The following is a 20,569-nucleotide window of genomic DNA, read 5'->3' as shown; positions in this document are numbered from 1 at the left end:
ATACAATACCCTCATCAAAAGTTAGCCTAAATGCTATCATTCCTCACCGCCCCCCCTCCTAAGACCTTGTTTCTGTCTTCCATTGGCTTATCATCTTGTGCTTGCCCCTGCTTTTAAACCCCAGGTCTCTGCTCTGTAGAAGTCTTTAGACGACAGTGATTTCTGATCAGCAGCTGGGCAGTTGAGAAAAGAAAGTCACAGCTGCCTCTCGGGTGGTGGCTTGTGTGCTGCAGTAACCCTTACTTGGCTGCCCTAATAATGAGAACATTATGTATTCAATACATTCAGTCCTTGTTGCTTTTCGAGTAAGATTTTACACTTTCTCTGCGCCTTTCGTTCATTAGTGGCTATAGGACCACCCAAATCAAGGCTGCCCGCGGCTCGTCCTTCACTCTGAGCAAGACGATGGGAATGATGATGCTTGAATCTGAGGCATGAAATTGTAAAGCTCAGGAGTAGAAGAGTCCAGGTGTGAATGCAGTAAGTGCATGTGGTGTGTGATGTCTGTATGCTACTGAGACCTTGAATTTCCCCTTGGGGATCAAAGTATCTATCTATCTATCTATCTATCTATCTATCTATCTACTGTATCTATCTATCTATCTATCTATCTACTGTATCTATTTATCTATCTATCTACTGTATCTATCTATCTATCTATCTATCTATCTATCTATCTACTGTATCTATTTATCTATCTATCTACTGTATCTATCTATCTATCTATCTATCTATCTATCTATCTATCTATCTCTCTATCTATTAATATATACTGTATCTATCTATCTATCTATCTATCTATCTATCTATCTATCTATTTATCTATCTAGTTAATTTACAGGAGTAGAAAAGCCAGATGTGAATGCAGTTACAGTTTTTCTCAGTCGCTTTGGTGCTTTTCTCACATCACTATTAAAATTTGCACAGCAGTTAGTGCATTTCTCAAAACAATTAGTGCAAACTGCAAAACTTAGTGGATAACCTGCAAAAGCACGTCATTTGATCAAAATTGAGAGTCCATTCCTCAAAAGCAAGTATTTATGTAAATGAAACTGCCAGTGTCATCAAAATGAGACGTCTTGACACCATTGTTTATGAATAAGATAGTCAAATGGCTTTGTCATGTTTTCATTATGACAGTTTATGCTCTCAGTGTTTTCCCATGCAAAAAAGAACTCGGTGACACTACCTGAAAAACTGTAATTTAGCAATTACATCTTCAAGCTTGTATTTGTGATCTTATGTTTGCTGTCTTTGCCTTGTCTCACAGAAATAATCCAGATCTTATTCTAACCTCTTGCTTATAAGTCTCCAAAAGAATAAAAAGAATAATAAAAAAGGACTTAGATAGATAGATAGATAGATAGATAGATAGATAGATAGATAGATAGATAGATAGATACTTTATTGATCCCCAGGGGAAATTCAAGGTCTCAGCAGCATACAGACAACATACACAAACACATTCTTTAACAGCAGAAAGAGTAATTAAAGTATATGATATAAAAACACAACTAAGCAATAAGGACAGTAGAAGATAAAGAATATGCTAAATATACTAAAATACAAATTATACTAACACTTAATCTAAATCAATTCTAAAAACAGTATCCACATAGTGGTGATTAATCAATCAGAGGCGCTTGCAATAACTGAGGCAGGGACTGAGCCTGTGATTCTCTGTGCATAGTAAGGTATGGTAAGGTGCTCTAAGGTGCTCTGTGTGAATGAGTGTCATGGTGGTAGTGCAATGGTGATAGTGGTCATGGTGATAGTGCAAATGAGTAAGTCCAACAGTGCAACAATGCAGAAATAAAGTAAAGTAAAGTCTATATGTCTATATATTTAACTATTTAAAGAAAATGTATAAGTGTGGCCACAGTTCGGCTGTGGCATGGAGGGAGATGTTATGCATATGTGCTAATGTGCTAATATAGCACGCAAACAGTGAGGCATAAAGACAGTGGTAAAAGTGGCTAGTGGACAGACAGTATCCAAACATGGAGGGGGTGAAGAGGCAGACAGACTATGCAGACTATGCTGAAATGAAGACTTCGGCTGAAACAAGAGAAAGATTACCTTCTGAAAAGTTGAAAATTGTCACCATCTCATTTAGGCAAAGTGAGATGTTGAATTTTCCTTTCCTATAGCAAACCTTTTAGCATTTTAGTTTCTCCATCACAGGAGCGATCTAGTTGGTGTTGATGAACTCTCACCCCCTCTGGTGGTGGTGCTGTGAAACTCAAGCCCAATCCCTCCCCTCCACTTGTAACCAGTGGTGTGATCTGGGTGGTGGCTGGTAACCAGTGGTGTAATCTGGGTGGTGGCTGATGACCAGTGGTGTGATCCGGGTGATGGCCAGTGGTGTGATCTGGGTTATGGCTGATGACCAGTGGTGTTATCTGGGTGATCTGGGTGATGGCGGATGACCAGTGGTGTGATCTGGGTGGTGGCTGATGACCAGTGGTGTGATTTGTGTGGTAGCTGATAAGTGGTGTGATCTGGGTGGTGGCTGATAACCAGTGGTGTGATCTGTGTGGTAGCTGATAACCAGTGGTGTGATCTGTGTGGTAGCTGATAAGTAGTGTGATCTGGGTGATCTGTGTGATGGCTGATGACCAGTGGTGTGATCTGGGTGATGGCTGATTAGTGGTGTGATCTGTGTGGTAGCTGATAACCAATGGTGTGATCTGGGTGATGGCTGATGACCAGTGGTGTGATCTGGGTGATGGCTGATGACCAGTGGTGTGATTTGGGTGATGGCTGATGACCAGTGGTGTGATCTGGGTGATGGCTGATGACCAGTGGTGTGATATGGGTGATCTGGGTGATGGCTGATGACCAGTGGTGTGATCTGGGTTATGGCTGATGACCAGTGGTGTGATCTGGGTGGTGGCTGGTTGCCTCTCAGCAGTCAGCTGAGGACGGAGCTGAAGACTGGGACACAGTCCTGTGGGCAGTCTGCTGGTTTTACCACAAGGGTCAGGATTTACAGGGACATTGGTTTAATAACTAAGGTGCCCCTTAAACCAAGTAGCTTTGAGTTTTGGGTATGGTGACAAAACAACAGACACATTTGTGAAGCTTAAAAATTAATTTGTTAAAAGCTATAGTAGTCACAGAATGATCAGTGTCTACTCTTTCGTCTTACAGAGGACAAATTCATGTGCGTCCGATGTATATTTATTTTGTTAATGTGGAAATACATTAAGTAATACATTGTGGTGTTTCACAGGATTATACTCCCCATCATTGTAAATGCATTCAGAGTGAAAGAAAAAAAAATACAATTGTCAGTTTCAAATGTCTCCAATAATATAAGAAAAAGATCAATGATCAAGGAGTACAACTATTTGACATGAGATCTTCTGTATTTTGAAACAATCTAACCTATATAGTTAACAAAAAAGTCAAACGCATGCTTACAGAATCATGTTTAAGAATCAAATGCATGCTTACAGAATCATGTCAAAAATCTGAGGTTCTTACTTTGTTCCTGAAAACCGGGAATTGCATAGTCACATTATGTTGTGTCAGAAAAACGTGAAGTGTTAACCAGACACAGAGCACCACAATCTAGCACCTCCCTGTTGGTCCTCTTGGACCAATGGTCTTCAGTACAGTACAATGACACGTGTCCTCTTGGACCAATGGTCTTCAGTACAGCACAATGACACATGTCCTTTTGGTCAGATTTACTCAAAGCTAAACTAATTTCTATACATGTAGAACTGAATCTAGCAGTTCTTTGAGTTCCTCAGGGGGTCCCCCTATCACCTTTAACTTATTACATTAACTTATGCTACTTTCATTCAATGTTATGAAAAACAATAATCTCAGTCAACTCTCAGAACCATATATTTCTGAGATCTTAATATTTGTCTCTGTTGCCTATAGTCATCCTTCCCCCTGATCTTTTCACATATCCCACCATGCCCTTCCGCCTCGCCCACTGCTCCGAATAGATATGATGAAGGCACTTTCTCAGGATTAGTTATGTGTAGGCCTACAGCATTGTGCTTTGACCCCCACATTTCTGCTTTCAGGGTGACGGAGTTGATTTTTATGTAAAATGTCGACCAGACCATTTGTAGACCATTTCAAAAATGCTCTAACCTGCAATAGATTCAAAATAGCATTCAGATAGCAGCTATTTGATTGGTCACCCGTCCCTGTGATGTTTTCACACATTCCCCTCGTGTACATAACAGGTGTCGCCTGCCTCCCTTCCCATCTCGCCCACTGCTGAGTTATCATCTCCTGTGATCATCTCCACACATAACCCTTGTGTACATTACGTGTCATTTACCCTCCATTCACATCTCCACACTCATGATGAATGACTGACACCTGCCTGCAGAGTGTCCCCTTGGTTAGTAATAAAGAAAATTAAAATGACATCTCAGAAAATGACCAATCCACAAAAATCACCCAAAACGACTCTGGCTCTGTGCATTTGATATTCATTCCCTTTGAAAAGTCTGTTTGCATCGCAAAGCTTGTTTTTGTATTCCCAGTACAAAATATTTTTTTTTCCAAAGGCTCACTTTAAATACACATTGAAGAGGATTATTTGATTATATCTGGGCTGAAGCATCTCCGCTGTCCCTGACCGCTCAGAGATGCTGAAGAGAGGCTGCCTGGCTCAGATCTCAGATCTTGGGCAGGAACACCTTGAGAGGCTCATTCTCATGCACCTTGTCCAGGAAGCCCAGGTTGAAGTACGGGTAGAGCGTCTCGCCGAACGTCTCGTGGAACGTGTACAGGTGCGTCATGCTCTCAGCGTTGTAGAAGGACACCAGGCCGCGCTTGTAGTCCAGGTACACGCCGATCCTGGCCAGAGGCTCCTCCAGCGAGAGCATGGTCGGTGGCGACGTCCCAGCCATGTACTGGACGCCGTAGGACAGCGAGAGCGTCCAGAAGCCGTTGGCGGGCAGGGCCTTGATGACGCCCTTGCGGGGCACGGACTCGCGCGCCACGCCGACCGTCCACACCGTGCTGCTGTAGACCTCGATCTCCCAGTAGTGGCGGCCGTGAGTGAACCCCTGGCTGCCCAGCAGCGAGAGCGCCGCGTTGAAGCGCTCCGGGTTGTCCTGCACGCTACTGTTGAACGTCTGGTAGCGCACGCAGGTCAGTGATGACGTCAGGCTCAACCACGGGTTGGCCGTGCTGGAGTTGAAGGTGATGGCTGAGGGCACTAGAGAGAGAGGGAGAGAGAGAGGGGGAGGAGGGAGACATGATTATTAGTGCAACAGTAAGAGATTTTGCATTGTTGATTTGCGATCTCAGCAAGCTGCCAATTAGAGTATTGGCTTGATCAGGAGGTGGCATCTCTGCTGGGTTATTCATAGCTAATAAAACAGACACCTGCTGTTACCCATGCTGGTGCTCACACGTCACCACTGCTCTGTGAACTACACATCAGGTGATCATGGAGAATTAACCCCACCATGCCGGGGGCGGACAGCGCCGTGGACAAGGGCCCAGTCTGGGCCAGTGGGTCCACTATACCTGGGTAGATGCTGCCTTTCAGGGACTTCCAGACACGGTACTGCAACGGGCCGGCAAAGCGTCCCTCACACAGGCTCGGCGCAGTGTGGGTGGGCTTCTCAAACTTCATCGGCTGCCTGGGGAGACCATAGAGAGAGTGGGGGCGGATGGAGAGAGAGAGAGAGAGAGAGGGAGGGAGAGAGAGAGAGGGAGGGAGAGAGAGAGAGGGAAGGGAGTGAGGGAGAGGGAAGGGAGTGAGGGAGAGGGCCAGGAGAGAGAGAGAGGGAGGGAGAGAGAGAGAGGGAAGGGAGTGAGGGAGAGGGAAGGGAGTGAGGGAATGGTGGGGAAGCGTGAGAGAGGAGGGAAGGGAAAGAGTGAGAGAAAGGAACAATAACGTTTCTTTGTCCAAAAGAAATAATGAAAATGTAACATGATGCAAAATCACCAGCATGCCTCACCTCTGGAGCAGAGTCTTTATGTTCTGCAGAGGAGACAGGAAACAGAGAGAGAGAGAGGGAGGACAAAAAGAAGAGAGAGAAACAGGGAGGAGAGAGAGAGTGAGGGGATAGGGGAGAGTCTGATTAGCTTGGCAAGCGTCTCGCAGACGAAGGGAAAACTTTTCCATATGACATCAGCGTCTGAACGGACTTCACTCGGTCTCTCTCTTTCGTGCCCCCCCCTCTCTTTCCCTCTCGCTCTTTCTCTCTCTCTCTCGTGCTCTTTCGTGCTCTCAGTCTGCGGGAAATCCCCATCGCTGTGTGTGTGTGTGTGTGTGTGTGTGTGTGTGTGGGAGTGTATATGCATCCCATTGAAATCATTATCTCTGAGCGAGCACTGATGGGGGTGAGCTCACTTCCTGTGCGTCTGTCCTCGTTCCTCCCGAGGCGTGTGCCTGCTGTGGCCGGGTGGAAGTCATCCAATCATCTCGCGCCACATCATCCTCGCCGCACTAATTAAAGCTTGTTGCTTATAAACTAGCAATTAGCACATGATGGGCTGCCAGGGTCTCTTTTTCCTCCACTTTTAGTAAACTTTTTGTCACTAGAAGTAGGCACAGCTGAGAAGTCTCATTATGTTTGGAGGAGGGTAAATGTTTAAAGGTTAGCAGCGGTAATGTTCTGTGTCTCTTTGACATTTAAACAGCTGCTGTTTGTTGTCAAAATGTCCAATAGGATTAGCCCATTCTTATACTAAATCCCTCAGTCATAGGGATCTGTCATACTCCCTCCTCTGTCCGATCCATCAGTCACAGGTTATCTTATATGTCTACAACAACCCTGAGTCTCTATGCTGAGCACTCTGGCTCAACCACCTCAAAGAGCAGATACGTATGATGCCAACAAAGACCTATACATCAGTCAGAAGAAGGCGTCTTATGCTGTTAAATTATATTAAAATGAGGATTCTAATATAATTTAACTCGTAGGATTTGCCTGTGGCCAACTGAGGGTAGGAAGCCACATGCCCACCCTGGTTTCAGTTAAGATTTTAAATGAATGTTAATGAATGAATGTAATGAGAGCAAAGTCTCTGAATATGACAGTTTTAACATAACTGCATCATTATTATTTCTGAATTTAGCACTCTGTTAGTATAGCTGGATTTCCAACACCTTTCAGTATACTCTACCAGGCACCTTATGAGTGATCAGTGGAGCTCTGGCCTTGGACACTATCTATCTATCTATCTATCTATCTATCTATCTATCTATCTATCTATCTCTCTCTCTCTCTATATCTTTATATCTATCTATCAATCTACCTATCAATCAATCTATCTATCTACTTATCTATCTGTGTCTATCTGTGCAGACTGATATCATGATTATGCGTATGTATGACACACCAATGGCCACTAGCGTGTTATCTAACGCATAAACACATTTTGCCGTGTTTATCAACGGCATAACCTAACCCTAACCCTAGGGGGCGCCATATACTGTAAGTGAGACAATAAGTATCATGTGTGTTTACGCGGCGTTGACATACACGCGAAAGTGAGACAATAAGTGTCGTGTGTGTTTACGCGGCGTTAACATACACACGGATAGCTCAAAATGCGTGCAGATAACACGCCAGTTGGCTATTTCTGAAGTGGCATTTATGTTTACGCAAAGCCATGATGCCACATTGATCTGTGTCTATCTGTGTACCTGTCTGTCTGTCTGTCGATCTGTGTCTATCTGTGTACCTGTCTGTCTGTCTGTCTGTCGATCTGTGTCTATCTGTGTACCTGTCTGTCTGTCTGTCTGTCTGTCGATCTGTGTCTATCTGTGTACCTGTCTGTCTGTCTGTCTGTCTGTCTGTCTGTCTGTCTGTCTGTTGATCTGTGTCCTTGTCTGTCTGTCCGGCGGAGCGTCTGACCTTGAGTAGGGCGAAGGGGTCCTGCTCGCGGAGCTTGTCCTGGATGTCCTGCAGGGCGGTGCGGAGGCGCGAGATCTCCACGCTGAGCACGGCCTTGTGCTCGTCCAGGCGGATCAGCTCGCGCCGCTCCTCCGTCTTCAGCTTCACCTGCAGCAGCTTCTCCTCCTGGTACAGGAACTGGTGCAGGTCGCTGAACTGGGCCTCGATACGCTGCTTCAGGTCTGCAGTGTGCTCCTGAGAGAGAGAGAGAGTGGGTGAGTGTGTGTGTGTGTGTGTGTGTGTGTGTGTGTGTGTGTGTGTGTGTGTGTGTGTGTGTGTGTGTGTGTGTGTGTGTGTGTTGAACTGGGCCTCGATACGCTGCTTCAGGTCTGCAGTGTGCTCCTGAGAGAGAGAGAGAGTGGGTGAGTGTGTGGGTGTGTGTGTGTGTGTGTGTGTGTGTGTGTGTGTGTTGAACTGGGCCTCGATACGCTGCTTCAGGTCCGCATTGTGCTCCTGAGAGAGAGAGAGAGTGGGTGAGTGTATGGGTGAGTGTGTGTGTGTGTGTGTGTGTGTGTGTGTGTGTGTGTGTTATCGAGAGTGTGTGGGTAATGAGTCACCAAAGGGCTTAGTCATGGCATTGAGTGAGGCTCCCAGGTGTGTGTGTGTGTGTGTGTGTGTGTGCCTACAGGTGCAGGGACATGTTGAGAAATGTGGTGAATGTGCTAATTAGGGAGTAGGGGGGCAGCTGCATGTCCACTTCATAAGAGCAGTCCTGCTCGAAACTAGACCTAAACTCCCCTGCTGTGATCTAGCTTCACTACGCAAACCTGATTATACGTCCGGTCCGGCCGTTAAAAATATTTATTAATTTCTGATTTCTCTCTGACCAGAGATAGCCTGACCAGGGACATCCCCACCGCGGGTAAACACTTTTGCACTGAATTGTCTGACGCTAAAGTTACATTCATTCAAAGCGAGAGAGCAACAGTTTCATAACGGCACATTAGACAATTATTGAGTGAGAAAATTGAATCGATGGAGCAGGGTGAATGTTCAGATTAGGGTGAATATTCAGATTAGGATGAATGTTCAAATTAGGATGAATGTTCAGATTAGCGCAGGCACCTATCTTTTCATAGTCTCTCTCACTGAACTTGGCTGCAGAGGGACAATTGCCATTTCTTGCTAACACTATTGTTTAGAACTATTTTTTGGTGCAGAGGATGAACAAACAAAAATAGAAAAACTTGATTAGTTGTAAATAGAACTGTTGTATAAAAGCCATATGGCATGAGAGAGAGTGGCGTTGTTAAAGGATATATATCATAGGCTTGAGTGTATCCCTTACCAACCCCCTCACCTGTGCCATATTGATTAAAGCGAATGATGAGGGAAATATAAATAACATGAAATCTCGTTATCCTCTGAGAGAAGGTTACTGTGAGAAGTGTTTGTTTGTACTCACCTTGAGTTTCTTGACCTCTCGTTCTGCTTCTCGCTCGCACTCTAAGGCAGTGTTTAGCTCCCCCTGCAGGGCACTCATGGCACTGTTCAGAGAGGCCTGCCGACGGAGAGAGAGAGAGAGGGAGAGAGAGAGAGAGAGAGGGACAACATAGCAGCGTAAGTGGCACTGCCAGCCTATTGAGCCCCTTCACGAGCAGTGGTGCCTGGTAACAGCTCTGGAATGGCGTTACTAAGATGCATGTTAAAGTGAAACAGAGAGAGAGAAAGAGAGAGAGAGAGTTGAAAAGAGGAGGACAAAGAGAAAAAAAGAGGAGAAAGATGCATGTTAAAGCAAAACAGAGAGAGAGAGAGAGCTGAAAAGAGGGGGACAAAGAGGTGAGGAGAAAGAGGAAGCAGACAGATGACAGAGACCATTTTTAAGAGGTACATTCTGATGGGTAATGCATGATGACACACTGCTGACATCAGTGTTCGATTAGCAGTTGATTGAGTTCCATCTGCCTTAGAGACCCCCAATCCCATGTGCGTGTGAGTGTTTTTATGTGTGTGTGTGTGTGTGTGTGTGTGTGTGCGTGTGTGTGTGTGTGTGTGTGTGTGTCTTACCCTGTATCTTTGCTGAGCCACCTGCACCCACATGTGTGTGTGTGAGTCTTTGTATGTGTGTGTGTGTGTGTGTCTTACTCTGTATCTTTGCCGAGCCTCCTGCATGCCCATCCCCATGTGTGTGTGAGTGTTTGTATGTGTGTGAGTCGTTGTATGTGTGTGTGTGTGTGTCTTACCCTGTATCTTTGCTGAGCCTCCTGCACGCCCACCAGTGTGTGGCTCCGATGGTCCTGGGACAGGCCGCACACCAGACACACCAGCTCCTGGTCCTCCTCGCAGTAGAGCTTCAGCTCCTCCCTGTGCCTCCCACACAGGGGCGCAGGTTTGGGGCTCACGCCCGCACCAACGCCCCCAACACCCCCAACACCCACAACACCCCCGCTGACCCCTCCACCGCCCCCGGCCAGTGCTGCCCCACTCTCCTCCAGGCCCTGGCAGTAGCTCTCCACGATGTTGGCCACAATGCGGTTGCGTCGGTAGGTCTGGCCGGGGAAGAGCTTGCGGCACTGAGGGCAGGAGCCGGTGCATCCTCCGCCGCCGCCCTGGCCCTGGCCCTGAGCGTGGCCCCTCGGCCGAGACCAGTAGCCCGAGATGCAGGCCTCGCAGAAGGTGTGGTCGCACGGCAGGGACACTGGCTGCTTGAAGATCTCCAGGCAGATGGAGCACGTCAGGTCCCGGCTCAGCCGCTGTGCCGACGATTTGGCCATCTGGGACGACATCCCTCCGTCGCGTCTGCGTCCCTCTCCCTCTCTACTCTACTTGTTTGGAGTTGTTTTCGTGCTGCTATTTCCTTTGGTCACTTTGATCCACTTTCTCTCTCGCGCTCTCTCTCTCTCTCTCTCTCTCTCTCTCTCTGTCTGTCTGTCTGTCCAAAACTGCAGACTCGTACTTACTCACGGTTGTGGTTCTCGAGGCCCAGCTCAAGCACAGCACTTCAGGTTCTGCTCTCTGTGTTTCTGCTCTCTCTGTGGAACTCCAAATCTGTTCACGCGCTGCAGTTCGGCAATCCCCTTCTCCCTCTGCCGGTGAAGTTTAGCCGTCTTGTTTCCCCTCCTCTCTCTCTCTCTCTCTCTCTCTCTCCCTCCCTCCCTCTCTTTCCTCCTCTCTCTCTCTCTCTCTCTCTCTCTCTCTCTCTCTCTCTCTCCCTCCCTCTCTTTCCTCCTCTCTCTCTCTCTCTCTCCCTCCCTCCCTCTCTTTCCTCCTCTCTTTCTCCAGCCCTCTAATTTGGCTGGCCTCTCTGCTCTGCTTGCCTCTGGCTCAGGCTTCCTGTTGATTGTGGGAGAGAGAGAGGGGGTGGGGGGGGGGGGGGGTTGAGAGGGCGGGTCTTCCATGCCTCTAACTTCGTCACAGTGTAAGTGGGAGTGTTTGGGGGGGGGGGGGTTCCTTGCCTCTAACTTCGCCCCAGTGTAAGTGGGAGTGTGTGTGTGTGTGTGTGTGTGGGGTGGGGGGGGTCGGTGGCAGGCTGAACCCCCCCTTGTTGACGTGTCAGGCCCAGAGTCAGGAAACTAAGGCGGGCCCCAGAGATACTATCCCTGGATTGTTTATTTAAGGAAGAAAAGAGTGATCACCACTGTGGGGTCTACGCTGTAGCAAGGCCAAAGTACACACACTCTGTCTACAGTACTCACTAACACACACACACACACACACACACACACTAACACACAGACAACCACCAACCCACCCACAGTCGGACATCCCCTCTCTCTCTCTCACACACACACACACAAATACACACTCATACACACACACACACACACAGTCTGGATGCGTGTTAAGCTCTGATGTGTAACCCTGACAGTGTGTGTGTACACTGGAGCCTGTGTGTGAGCCCAAACAGATGTGCCCTACTTTTCTCATCGCTTACTCACCTCCCGTGCTGAGCAGATCAGGGGTGAGAAGTGGATGATTGTCAGGAGCACACCCTTCTCCTCTCCCTACTCTAGGGGCACACACGACTCGAAACACTGAAACCAAGCAGAGACTTTACCGAGGCAGTTGAGAAAAAAAAACACTTGAGTGGGATTTTTTTTTCTCTGACTCAGCAAATTCCCAGGCTCTTTTGAAGTTTTGCTTTTCAAACTCAAACCAGAGGGCTGCACCAGGACTGCTCATCTTGTCCTGCACGTCCAAACAGCCTTGAGGCGTCGTGACCCAACACAGCACGGCTATACGGTCGCACGCTCACAGCAGACACCTCCCTTGAGAGAGCAATCAGCCGAACAAAGGCTTGGGCCTGGAAAAGCACATTCTCCACACATCCTCCTGGATAACTTGGCCTCTCGTACCTCAGACTATTGTTCCCTCTGCATCCCGTATATCCTGACTCCTTGTATGGGGCTGCTGGCTTGATGACCACAATTACACAATTACACGCTGGTCTCATTGCAAGAGAGGCTTGTTTCAACCAACAAACAAAAAATACACTCCATGTAGACTCATTTCTGTGCAAAAAAAAAACACCTTATAAAATGTATCTATAAGTGTCCACAAACATGTGTTTGTGTGACCCAAAATGCTGTGTCCAATGTGTGAGTGGTCTTTAGGAAAAGAGTGGGGGGGGGGGGGGGGGGGGTAACACAATGAACAAGCTCTTATGTCTGCTCCTCATATTGTTGTTTATTTCCTTCAGTTCAGTTGTGAGGTGTGTGGGAGTTTGCGGTGCACTCAGCATTGTTTCCCTTTGAGTTGGATTATAATCCTCGGAGGAATGAATGAGCCGCCTGCCTCTCAAGCAGGTCTCACTATGTAAATCCTAATCCTAACCCTAACCCTCACGCAGACACAGCCCGTAATCCCAGTAATTTAGGCCTCTAGACCAACTTGTTGCTGTTTATATGTCCTGGGAATTCCCTCCCAGTTGTGTCTCGTTGTGGTGCCTCTCTCTCTCTCTCTCTCTCTTTCCCTCTCTCTCTCTCCCTCTCTCTGTACAGCCTACTACTCTCTCTCTCTCCCACTCCATGTTCTTACCTCCTTCTCTCTCTCTTTCTCTCCTTCTTTCTCTCTCTCTCCTTCTCTCTCTCTCCTTCTCTCTCTCCCACACTCTCACTTGCTACTCCTACCTTCTTTCTCCCTCTCCCTCTCTCTCTTTTTATGCAGTGTGCTCCCACACTCTTGCCCTCCATTCTTATTATCTCTCCCTCCCTCCCTCTTTCCCTCTGTCTGGAGATGTGATGTGTTAATGTTTGCCCGGCTCCTGTCTAAGCGCCAGCGTTGCGGAGGCACGCTGCCATCTGGTGGGCCCTGTGGTTGAGCATCCCACTGCCCACTTCACAGCGCCCCATGAGCAGCAGGAGGTGGCTGTGGGTGCGGCACACGGCCACGCCCTGGCTGGGACGCTGTTTGGTGCGCAGGTCCATGCTGCGGAGGCCGGCCCCGCCGTGGCCGTTATCTCCGTTATCGTCCTCACTCCCCAGCAGCTCGTCCCTGAGCAGCAGCAGCGGCACGCCGCCCAGACTCAGGCCTCGCGTGCGCAGGCGCCGCCGGTCCGCCGCCAGCAGGTGGTGCAGCTCGCGGCGGCTCAGGTGCCCGAAGGAACCGCCCTCGGCTGCGGCCAGCACTGCGCCACTCCGCAGCCTCACCACGGCGCAGTCGGCGCACTGACCCTCGTCCATCAGCTGCGTCACACAGCGCTCCCACAGCTGCTCGTCCATGGCGGAGGATGGATGGAGGAGGGTGGAGGAGGATGATGGGACAGGAAGAAGGGAGCGGGAGACGATGACAAAGGGGCTGCTAGCCACTGGGTCTGAGCAACAAACAAACACGGAGAGAAAAAGTAGTGACATGATGAGGGAAAACAACAGATAGATAGATAGATAGATAGATAGATAGATAGATAGATAGATAAATAGGTAGATACTTTATTGATCCCTAAGGGGAAATTCAAGAGTCAACACATATATGCATGTATAATATATATAATATATAAACAAAGGCTGCGTGCAGTGTGGTCTTTGTAAAAGTAGTAGGCTAATCTAGGCAACCAAGCTTTCAGAATATCTAGTGATAAATTCAAGTTAAAATTCACTTCCATCCATGTCAAGAGCATGGAACACATTTATAAATGGCAGATATGGCAAGCAATGAAATTAAATGGAGCTGCTTCTAGTTTCATTTATGCTATTAGGCCTACTATGTTGACTAGCCTATAATTAATAATAATGTAATATATAGCCTAGGCCTAATCAACTGATCATTTAATTTCAAATCTACACATAATTATCAGGAATAAACCAATAGCCTAAATAAATGAACAAATAAAGTAGCCTATGTTTCCATTCAGGCATTTAGGTGAACTTCAGTATTAATTAAGGAAACTCCTACCCGATGGTGGTCTAGGTTGATCCCTCTTTGTAAACACAATATTAGGTGTGTTGTGATGGCCGGGTGAATTCATGACGTCACAAAGATATTACAGGGTGTTTGTTTCAACCTTAGACTACCCCCAGAGAGAGATCTATCAGAACTGTTCAACCTAAAAAATGTAGGCCTACTGTGAAAGAAGTGCATGAAAATATCGACTAATAAAGGCTAACAGATTGATATCAAGGTTGTATAAGAACTCTTTTAAGAACAATTTCTATTGACCCCCAGAGTTTCGGTTATAATAATTATAATAAAACTTTCTCTTTCCTAAATAGACTATTTTACCAAGGCTACTTTTCTCACGGTTCTCTTTGGCTCCTACATATATTGTTTCGATAGCTGTCCTGCTACCATAGCGAAATAAAAAACAAATCGAACCGAACTCTGTTCAGTCCATAGACAGTAAAAGATAGGTTCAGTCCCCCGTGTGTGTGGGTTGCATCTTGAGATTGCAGTGACACCCTGACACCCGGCGGCTCTACTTTGTCATTATTCACAGAGAATGTAGACGGGCTCTGTTATTCACTTCCTTTCCTCGTGAGCCAAGATGGCTTCTAGCATAAGTGCAGATTCCTGATAGGAGGAGCCCAGTTTGAAGCGGAAGTTACGTGAAGAAATCAACCCGGGAGTCTGTAAAAAAGAAGAGGTAAACGCGCCAAATACACTTAGAATTCACCGGAGCAAGGGGTAGCACGACTTTGGAGCAACTCGGCTGGACGTCTGCTTAACGTTGTTTTTGTTCGATTGTTTAGTCAACTGTTGTTTAGAGTTAGTCAACTTTTAGCAAGAACCATTGTTATACATTGCGCACAGCCATCTGGCTTTTATCATATAGAAGTCTACCAAGAAAGTTAGCTTTTTCAAGAACCTCAGCCGTTTGTTCGTAGAAGACAAAACCACCACACAAAATGTTTGAGGCACGACTTGTTCAAGGCTCAATCCTGAAGAAGGTTTTGGAGGCTCTGAAGGACCTGATCACAGAAGCCTGTTGGGATGTCAGCTCGTCTGGCATTTCACTACAGAGTATGGACTCTTCGCACGTCTCCCTTGTGCAACTGACTCTCCGAAGTGATGGGTTCGACTCGTACCGCTGTGACCGCAATCTTGCAATGGGAGTTAATTTGAGCAGGTAACATTATTTATTATTCATCTAATATCGCACAAACGTATATTTAATTCACTGAAAGTATTGTCTTGTAATGTACTTGTGACAGCGGATGGGCATGCCCACGCATGTACCAGTGAAATTGTGCTAGGACGATTAGCTAGCTAACTTGAAGTTAGCATACTGTGTATCAGCTGCACTTGTTCCTAGCCTCTAAGTTTGGCGCCATCAGAACTGCCAGACATTTGAAACAATTTGCCATTGCTTCGTAAACTGGCCACAATGAAGAAACAAACTTGTATTTGATACTACACGGCCATTGTGTCAAGGCTGATTAGGAGTATTTATCAAATTGAGCCCTTTTTCTTGTAAAGCAGCTGCACTGTTATATTTGCGTAATCCTGACGTCATTTCGGCGCGTAGCCTGCGCTTGGCGGGAAACTCAGAAACTCTTTTGACACAAGAAGAACAATATGGTCCTATAGACATTTGAATACACTCTTTGCACTCGGAATATTTCATGTATTGAATTTCAAAACCGACAACTGTTGGTAACCACTCTACACTTTGTGTTGTGCATAGCTAAAAATGACCAGAGCTTCTTTTCATGCAGTATGTCCAAAATCCTTAAGTGTGCGGGAAATGAGGACATTATCACACTTCGCGCCGAGGACAATGCCGACGCCCTTGCCCTGGTCTTTGAGACGCTCAGTGAGTTTAGTAAATTATAACAAAATAAGTAGTTTTATGGTTTAAATATTTTCATTATAGTAATTTCAAAAGCAATATTTATTTTACACTGTTTGGCTATTGATCCTGTAGAATGTAACGCAAATGTTACTTTTCACAGATCAGGAGAAAGTGTCAGACTATGAGATGAAACTGATGGACTTGGATGTGGAGCAGCTTGGTATCCCTGTAAGTGTTCTGTTTCTTGCTTTTGTAATCATGATGTAGTTTGTCTCTTGTAAGCATTGACTAAACTCTGATATAAACAATCAAAGGCCTCCAATCCCAGAAATTATTTGTGGAACTTAATTCCCCCCCCCCCCCCCCCCCCTAATGCTGTCTTTCAGGAGCAGGAGTACAGCTGTGTTGTAAAGATGCCCTCTGGCGAGTTTGCCCGAATCTGCCGCGACCTCTCACAGATCGGCGATGCAGTCATGATCTCCTGTGCCAAGGATGGCGTCAAGTTTTCAGCCAGTGGCGAGCTGGGCACGGGCAACGTCAAGCTGTCCCAGACCAGCAGTGTGGACAAGGAGGAGGAGTCGGTGAGTGAAGTAGAGAACTGGGAAACACGGGTCCCCTTAACGCAAAGGTGCTCTAATGGTCCGTGAACTGGCCCTCTAAGTGAAACACCTGTGCCCCTGAGCAGTGCACTAAACTACGGTTGTCTCTTTCAGTTTACTGCAAGTTATTGATGCATGACTCTGGTGGCCTGGCGCCATGTTCCTGAACAACATAGAACTATCTTAGGGTCTTCTAATGTTGGAGTGGTTCAATGCTAATCTTTGTGTGTGTTGTGTGTTACAGGTGACTATTGAGATGAACGAGCCTGTCCAGCTCATCTTCGCCCTGAACTACCTGAACTTCTTCACCAAGGCCACCCCCCTGTCCAAGACGGTCACCCTCAGCATGTCTGCCGACATCCCCCTGGGTAAGTTTCTGTGCAGAAACTCCCAACGCTCTAGACATGACATTAGGTAAAGACCATTGCATCAGTTCAGGGCTTATATCCTATAAAAAGGTTGTGCCATAGGATATTTGCAATATCATAATCCATCGTCACACAACTCCCTTATAAATCACTGTTAAACTAAACACCATTCAATTCTAGAAATGGCTGTATGCTTCACCTTGGCCCCCATTGCTTCATTAAGTCAGCAGATCATCCTGTAGTTCCATATCAGCAGATCATCCTAAAGTTCCATATGCAGCTGTGGAAATTATTTTGAATAACAGATCTTACATGTGGAGTCAGAACATGCAGGATGTCTCATGAAGTGAGATATTATAAATCCACATCATTGAAGATGGAATGTAATGCTTCAGAAATGTACTTCCCAATTGTTCTAAACTAAACATTGTACACATCTGTCTTTCAGTGGTGGAGTACAAGATAGCAGATATGGGCCACATCAAATACTACCTGGCCCCCAAGATCGACGAGGAGTCGTCCTAATTGTCCTGGAGGGAAGGCCAAAAACGGCCAATTCAATTTCGTCACGTTCTGAATCCACAATGCATTGCTTACATAGTTACCTTGGGGAAATGAATTCAAGCCAAACAATGTTTAAAAAAAAAAAAAAAAGATCTAATAATGGTAATATGCTGATCTTGGCACTTTTGACAGGACCATCTATTTTCACATTAAGGGTGAAGATTATGAGTTGTTTTACCGTGTGTGTATGCGATATCTTTGGGTCTGAATTCCAATGTGACGTCTCATTTTAACCCAAGGGATGACCAGTAAGATTGATTTTGTAGAGTCAGTCCGGTTTCAACCCCCCTCTCTCCTCTCGTCCTGGTTAGGGTCTCACTCTGTTCTGGGTCCATTCCCCTGTGTAGATACTTCACTCTGTAAATACTGATTGGGCCCTGTTGGTTATCCTCTAATAAACCTTTTGTATTCTACTTCGTTGAGACATCTGTATTCTATATTATTTGTCTAGAGTAGTAAGTATGAAAATCCTTTTGAAATTCAACAAAGCGATGACCGTGTCCCCCAGTCAGTCCACCAATAGTACTGAGTATGTGATGCACTTAGACAGATAAATAAGCTGCCGGCTTGCCTGATGTCACTGAGCTGGTGCTCTGATTGGTAAGTGCCCATTTTTTTGTGTATGTGTTGAGGCCAGGGCTTTTCAGATTGGGGGAATGTGAGCCCTTAGGGTACACAAGGACGGCAGATTCTACTGAATTCGCTAAAAAGCGTGACTTAACACGCAGGTTAGCGGTACAGATGCCATACTACACATCTCAGGTTAGCAGTACAGATGCCATACTACACCTCAGGTTAGTACAGATGCCATGCTGCACCAACTCTCCGCAGGTTAGCAGTACAGATGCCATGCTGTGCCTTTCCAGCTCTTTGGCGCCCTCCACACTGTTTGAAAACTGCTGGTTTAGGCAAAGTTCAAAGTATCCGCCCCTAATTAGACATTCTCTGGTGTCCTCCCATGCACAAAAAACATCTTGCAGTAGCACTGCATAGACTGTGGAGGGAGCTAAAAAGCCTCTAATGTCAGGATTTTTTTTTGGTGGCCTAGATATTGTGTACATTTATCTGGAAGTGCATGGTTAGCCTGGATGTTAAATGTTGCACCATAGCCATAACTTTAATAAACATATATTAATGTGTATTTGTAATACACGAATGCTTAACAGTTTGGCTATCAGGGACTAGCAAAATGAGGTGGAAATATGTTTCGCTTGCTGTATACAGAACCCTTCATAGCTAATTGTTGGCACCTCTGCTAAAGTTGACTAAAAACAGGTATGGAAAATTATCGTTTGATTTATTGTACTGTAATCTCACAATGAAAACAATAAGGAAAAATCCAACCTTGAAGGGAAGTTTAAATTTATTCTGAGAAAAAGGAAAATCTCTTATAATAGCCTACTGTGTTTCTAGCCATTCCCTCACAAATGCCAGCACACTTTCCTTTTATTTAGATTCAGTGTATTCTCTTGTCTTTTCCATGTTGAAAAATGACTAGGGCAGTGTTTCCCAACCTTTTTTCCTTGAAGGCCCCTTCGCCTGTGTCTAAGACAAGCCAGGGCCCCCTACCCAAACTCACACAAAAAGAATAAGTGTATATATACTCTTGATTCCGTGAGGGAAATTTGGTCTCTGCATTTATCCCAAGCTGTGAATTAGTGAAACACACTCAGCACACAGTGAGGTGAAGCACACACTAATCCCGGCACAGTGAGCTGCCTGCAACAACAGCGGCGCTCGGGGAGCAGTGAGGGGTTAGGTGCACTTCAAGGGCACTTCAGCCGTGCCTACTGGTCGGGTTCAAACCGGCAACCCTCCGGTTACAAGTCCGAAGTGCTAATCAGTAGGCCACAGCTGCCCCCAAATAAAGTGATTAATTACAAACTTATGAGTTCAGACGTCAGAGGTAATAAATAGCTCCATGTATTTAAATGTGGAACAAAAATATGTTTTCATTTGGATTATAGAGAATTTTGATTATCCAATTGGGTGTGTTATTGGGATTTTATACATTTAATGTGCGCAAATATAATTTTGGTAACCAACAACCTCAGCCCAGGCAACATTGTGCGGATCCCCTGCAATCTCTGGCGCCCCCTAGTGGGTTCTGCGGACCCCAGTTTGGGAACCACTGGACATGGGGATGTAGCCCCTCTGTGCCCCCTTTATTTTCACACCTTAGTGGACAAAAAAGACATGCACTACTTCTGAAAGTTGACCGGCACTCTTAAAGAAATGGAATATAAATAGGAAAATGCTTCTGTTGCATTTTGCGTATAAGATTTTCTAGGGGTGCTAATAATTGTGGGCGAAGTGTTTTTTTTTTTTTTCAAAATATTTATTTCTTGAGATATTCCTTTTTCTAAGAATAAGTTTGCTTCCCTTCGTGGTTGGGGTTTTCCTCATTGTTTTCATTGTGCGATTACAATGAAACATCCAAATATTTTTTTATTCCTGTTTTAGTGAACTTTACCATTGGTGCCAATAATTCTGGATGGTACGGTACATCAAATTAAGTTGGGAAAAATGAATGAGTACTAAGACTTTAGCTTAAGCGCTAATACAGAATGTAAATTGAAGCTTCTGCTGCTTTAGAAGATCTACAGTATAGACCCCTAGAGAAGGTAAAATTAGAAGTTAGAGGTTTGAAGTGAGATTTCTGCTATTCCCCTAGGCCCCTCTGTTTTAGGCGGAACGGTATTAATCTCAATGCCAAAGATATTTGTTGACATATTGCGTGTGTTTCACTAATTCACGGATTGGGATAAATGCAGAGACCAATTTTTCCTCATGGGATTAAAAGAGTATATATACTTATACTATAATTGTGCTTATATTTGCTGAATTGAAGAACATGTGAACTTCAAATGCTTCACCTGTCAGACAGGAAGTTCCAGGGGTAAGACAGGGCTTTACCCTTTTACCCTCCTACCGCAGTATGTTACCCTCCTGCTGTGCTGTTCTACCCTCCTGCAGTAC

The 20,569-nt window shown here is 45.8% G+C and overlaps 3 protein-coding genes across 4 annotated transcripts in view; 1 reads left to right on the top strand and 2 right to left on the bottom strand.

Annotated features, from left to right (window-relative positions):
* trim69 (tripartite motif containing 69) overlaps nt 1-10,975 on the bottom strand; it is an 11,003-nt gene extending 28 nt beyond the window's left edge. The window contains exons 1-6 of one of the 2 annotated variants that reach the window (XR_006021436.1): nt 10,076-10,975; nt 9,298-9,393; nt 7,854-8,087; nt 5,949-5,971; nt 5,512-5,627; nt 3,923-5,197 (exon numbers count right to left, since the gene is read on the bottom strand). Coding sequence is in view for 1 of the 2 variants with exons in the window: in XM_042058844.1 (XP_041914778.1) it covers nt 4,653-5,197; nt 5,512-5,627; nt 5,949-5,971; nt 7,854-8,087; nt 9,298-9,393; nt 10,076-10,618 (1,557 nt within the window). In the remaining variant the exon portion in view is untranslated. Of the gene's footprint in view, nt 1-3,165; nt 5,198-5,511; nt 5,628-5,948; nt 5,972-7,853; nt 8,088-9,297; nt 9,394-10,075 lie in introns of those variants that run through there. The other variant, XM_042058844.1, reaches the window with a different exon arrangement.
* A 1,523-nt stretch (nt 10,976-12,498) lies between these two features.
* On the bottom strand, nt 12,499-14,702 carry LOC121679824. Its single transcript, XM_042058862.1, has 2 exons — nt 14,223-14,702; nt 12,499-13,644 (listed from the first exon to the last, which is right to left on the bottom strand). The coding sequence occupies exons 1-2, from the start codon at nt 14,293-14,295 to the stop codon at nt 13,100-13,102; spliced, it is 618 nt and encodes a 205-aa protein (XP_041914796.1). The 5' UTR covers nt 14,296-14,702; the 3' UTR covers nt 12,499-13,099.
* Nucleotides 14,703-14,913: 211 nt separating this feature from the next.
* Nucleotides 14,914-18,003, top strand: pcna (proliferating cell nuclear antigen). Its single transcript, XM_042058858.1, has 6 exons — nt 14,914-15,393; nt 15,983-16,080; nt 16,220-16,287; nt 16,446-16,640; nt 16,903-17,026; nt 17,475-18,003. The coding sequence occupies exons 1-6, from the start codon at nt 15,173-15,175 to the stop codon at nt 17,549-17,551; spliced, it is 783 nt and encodes a 260-aa protein (XP_041914792.1). The 5' UTR covers nt 14,914-15,172; the 3' UTR covers nt 17,552-18,003.
* Nucleotides 18,004-20,569: the final 2,566 nt, after the last annotated feature.

Source organism: Alosa sapidissima, chromosome 13 (genome assembly GCF_018492685.1).
Source record: "Alosa sapidissima isolate fAloSap1 chromosome 13, fAloSap1.pri, whole genome shotgun sequence".
Taxonomy (NCBI): domain Eukaryota; kingdom Metazoa; phylum Chordata; class Actinopteri; order Clupeiformes; family Clupeidae; genus Alosa; species Alosa sapidissima.
Note: the sequence above shows the minus strand (reverse complement) of the source record. Positions and strands in the feature narration are given on the sequence as shown.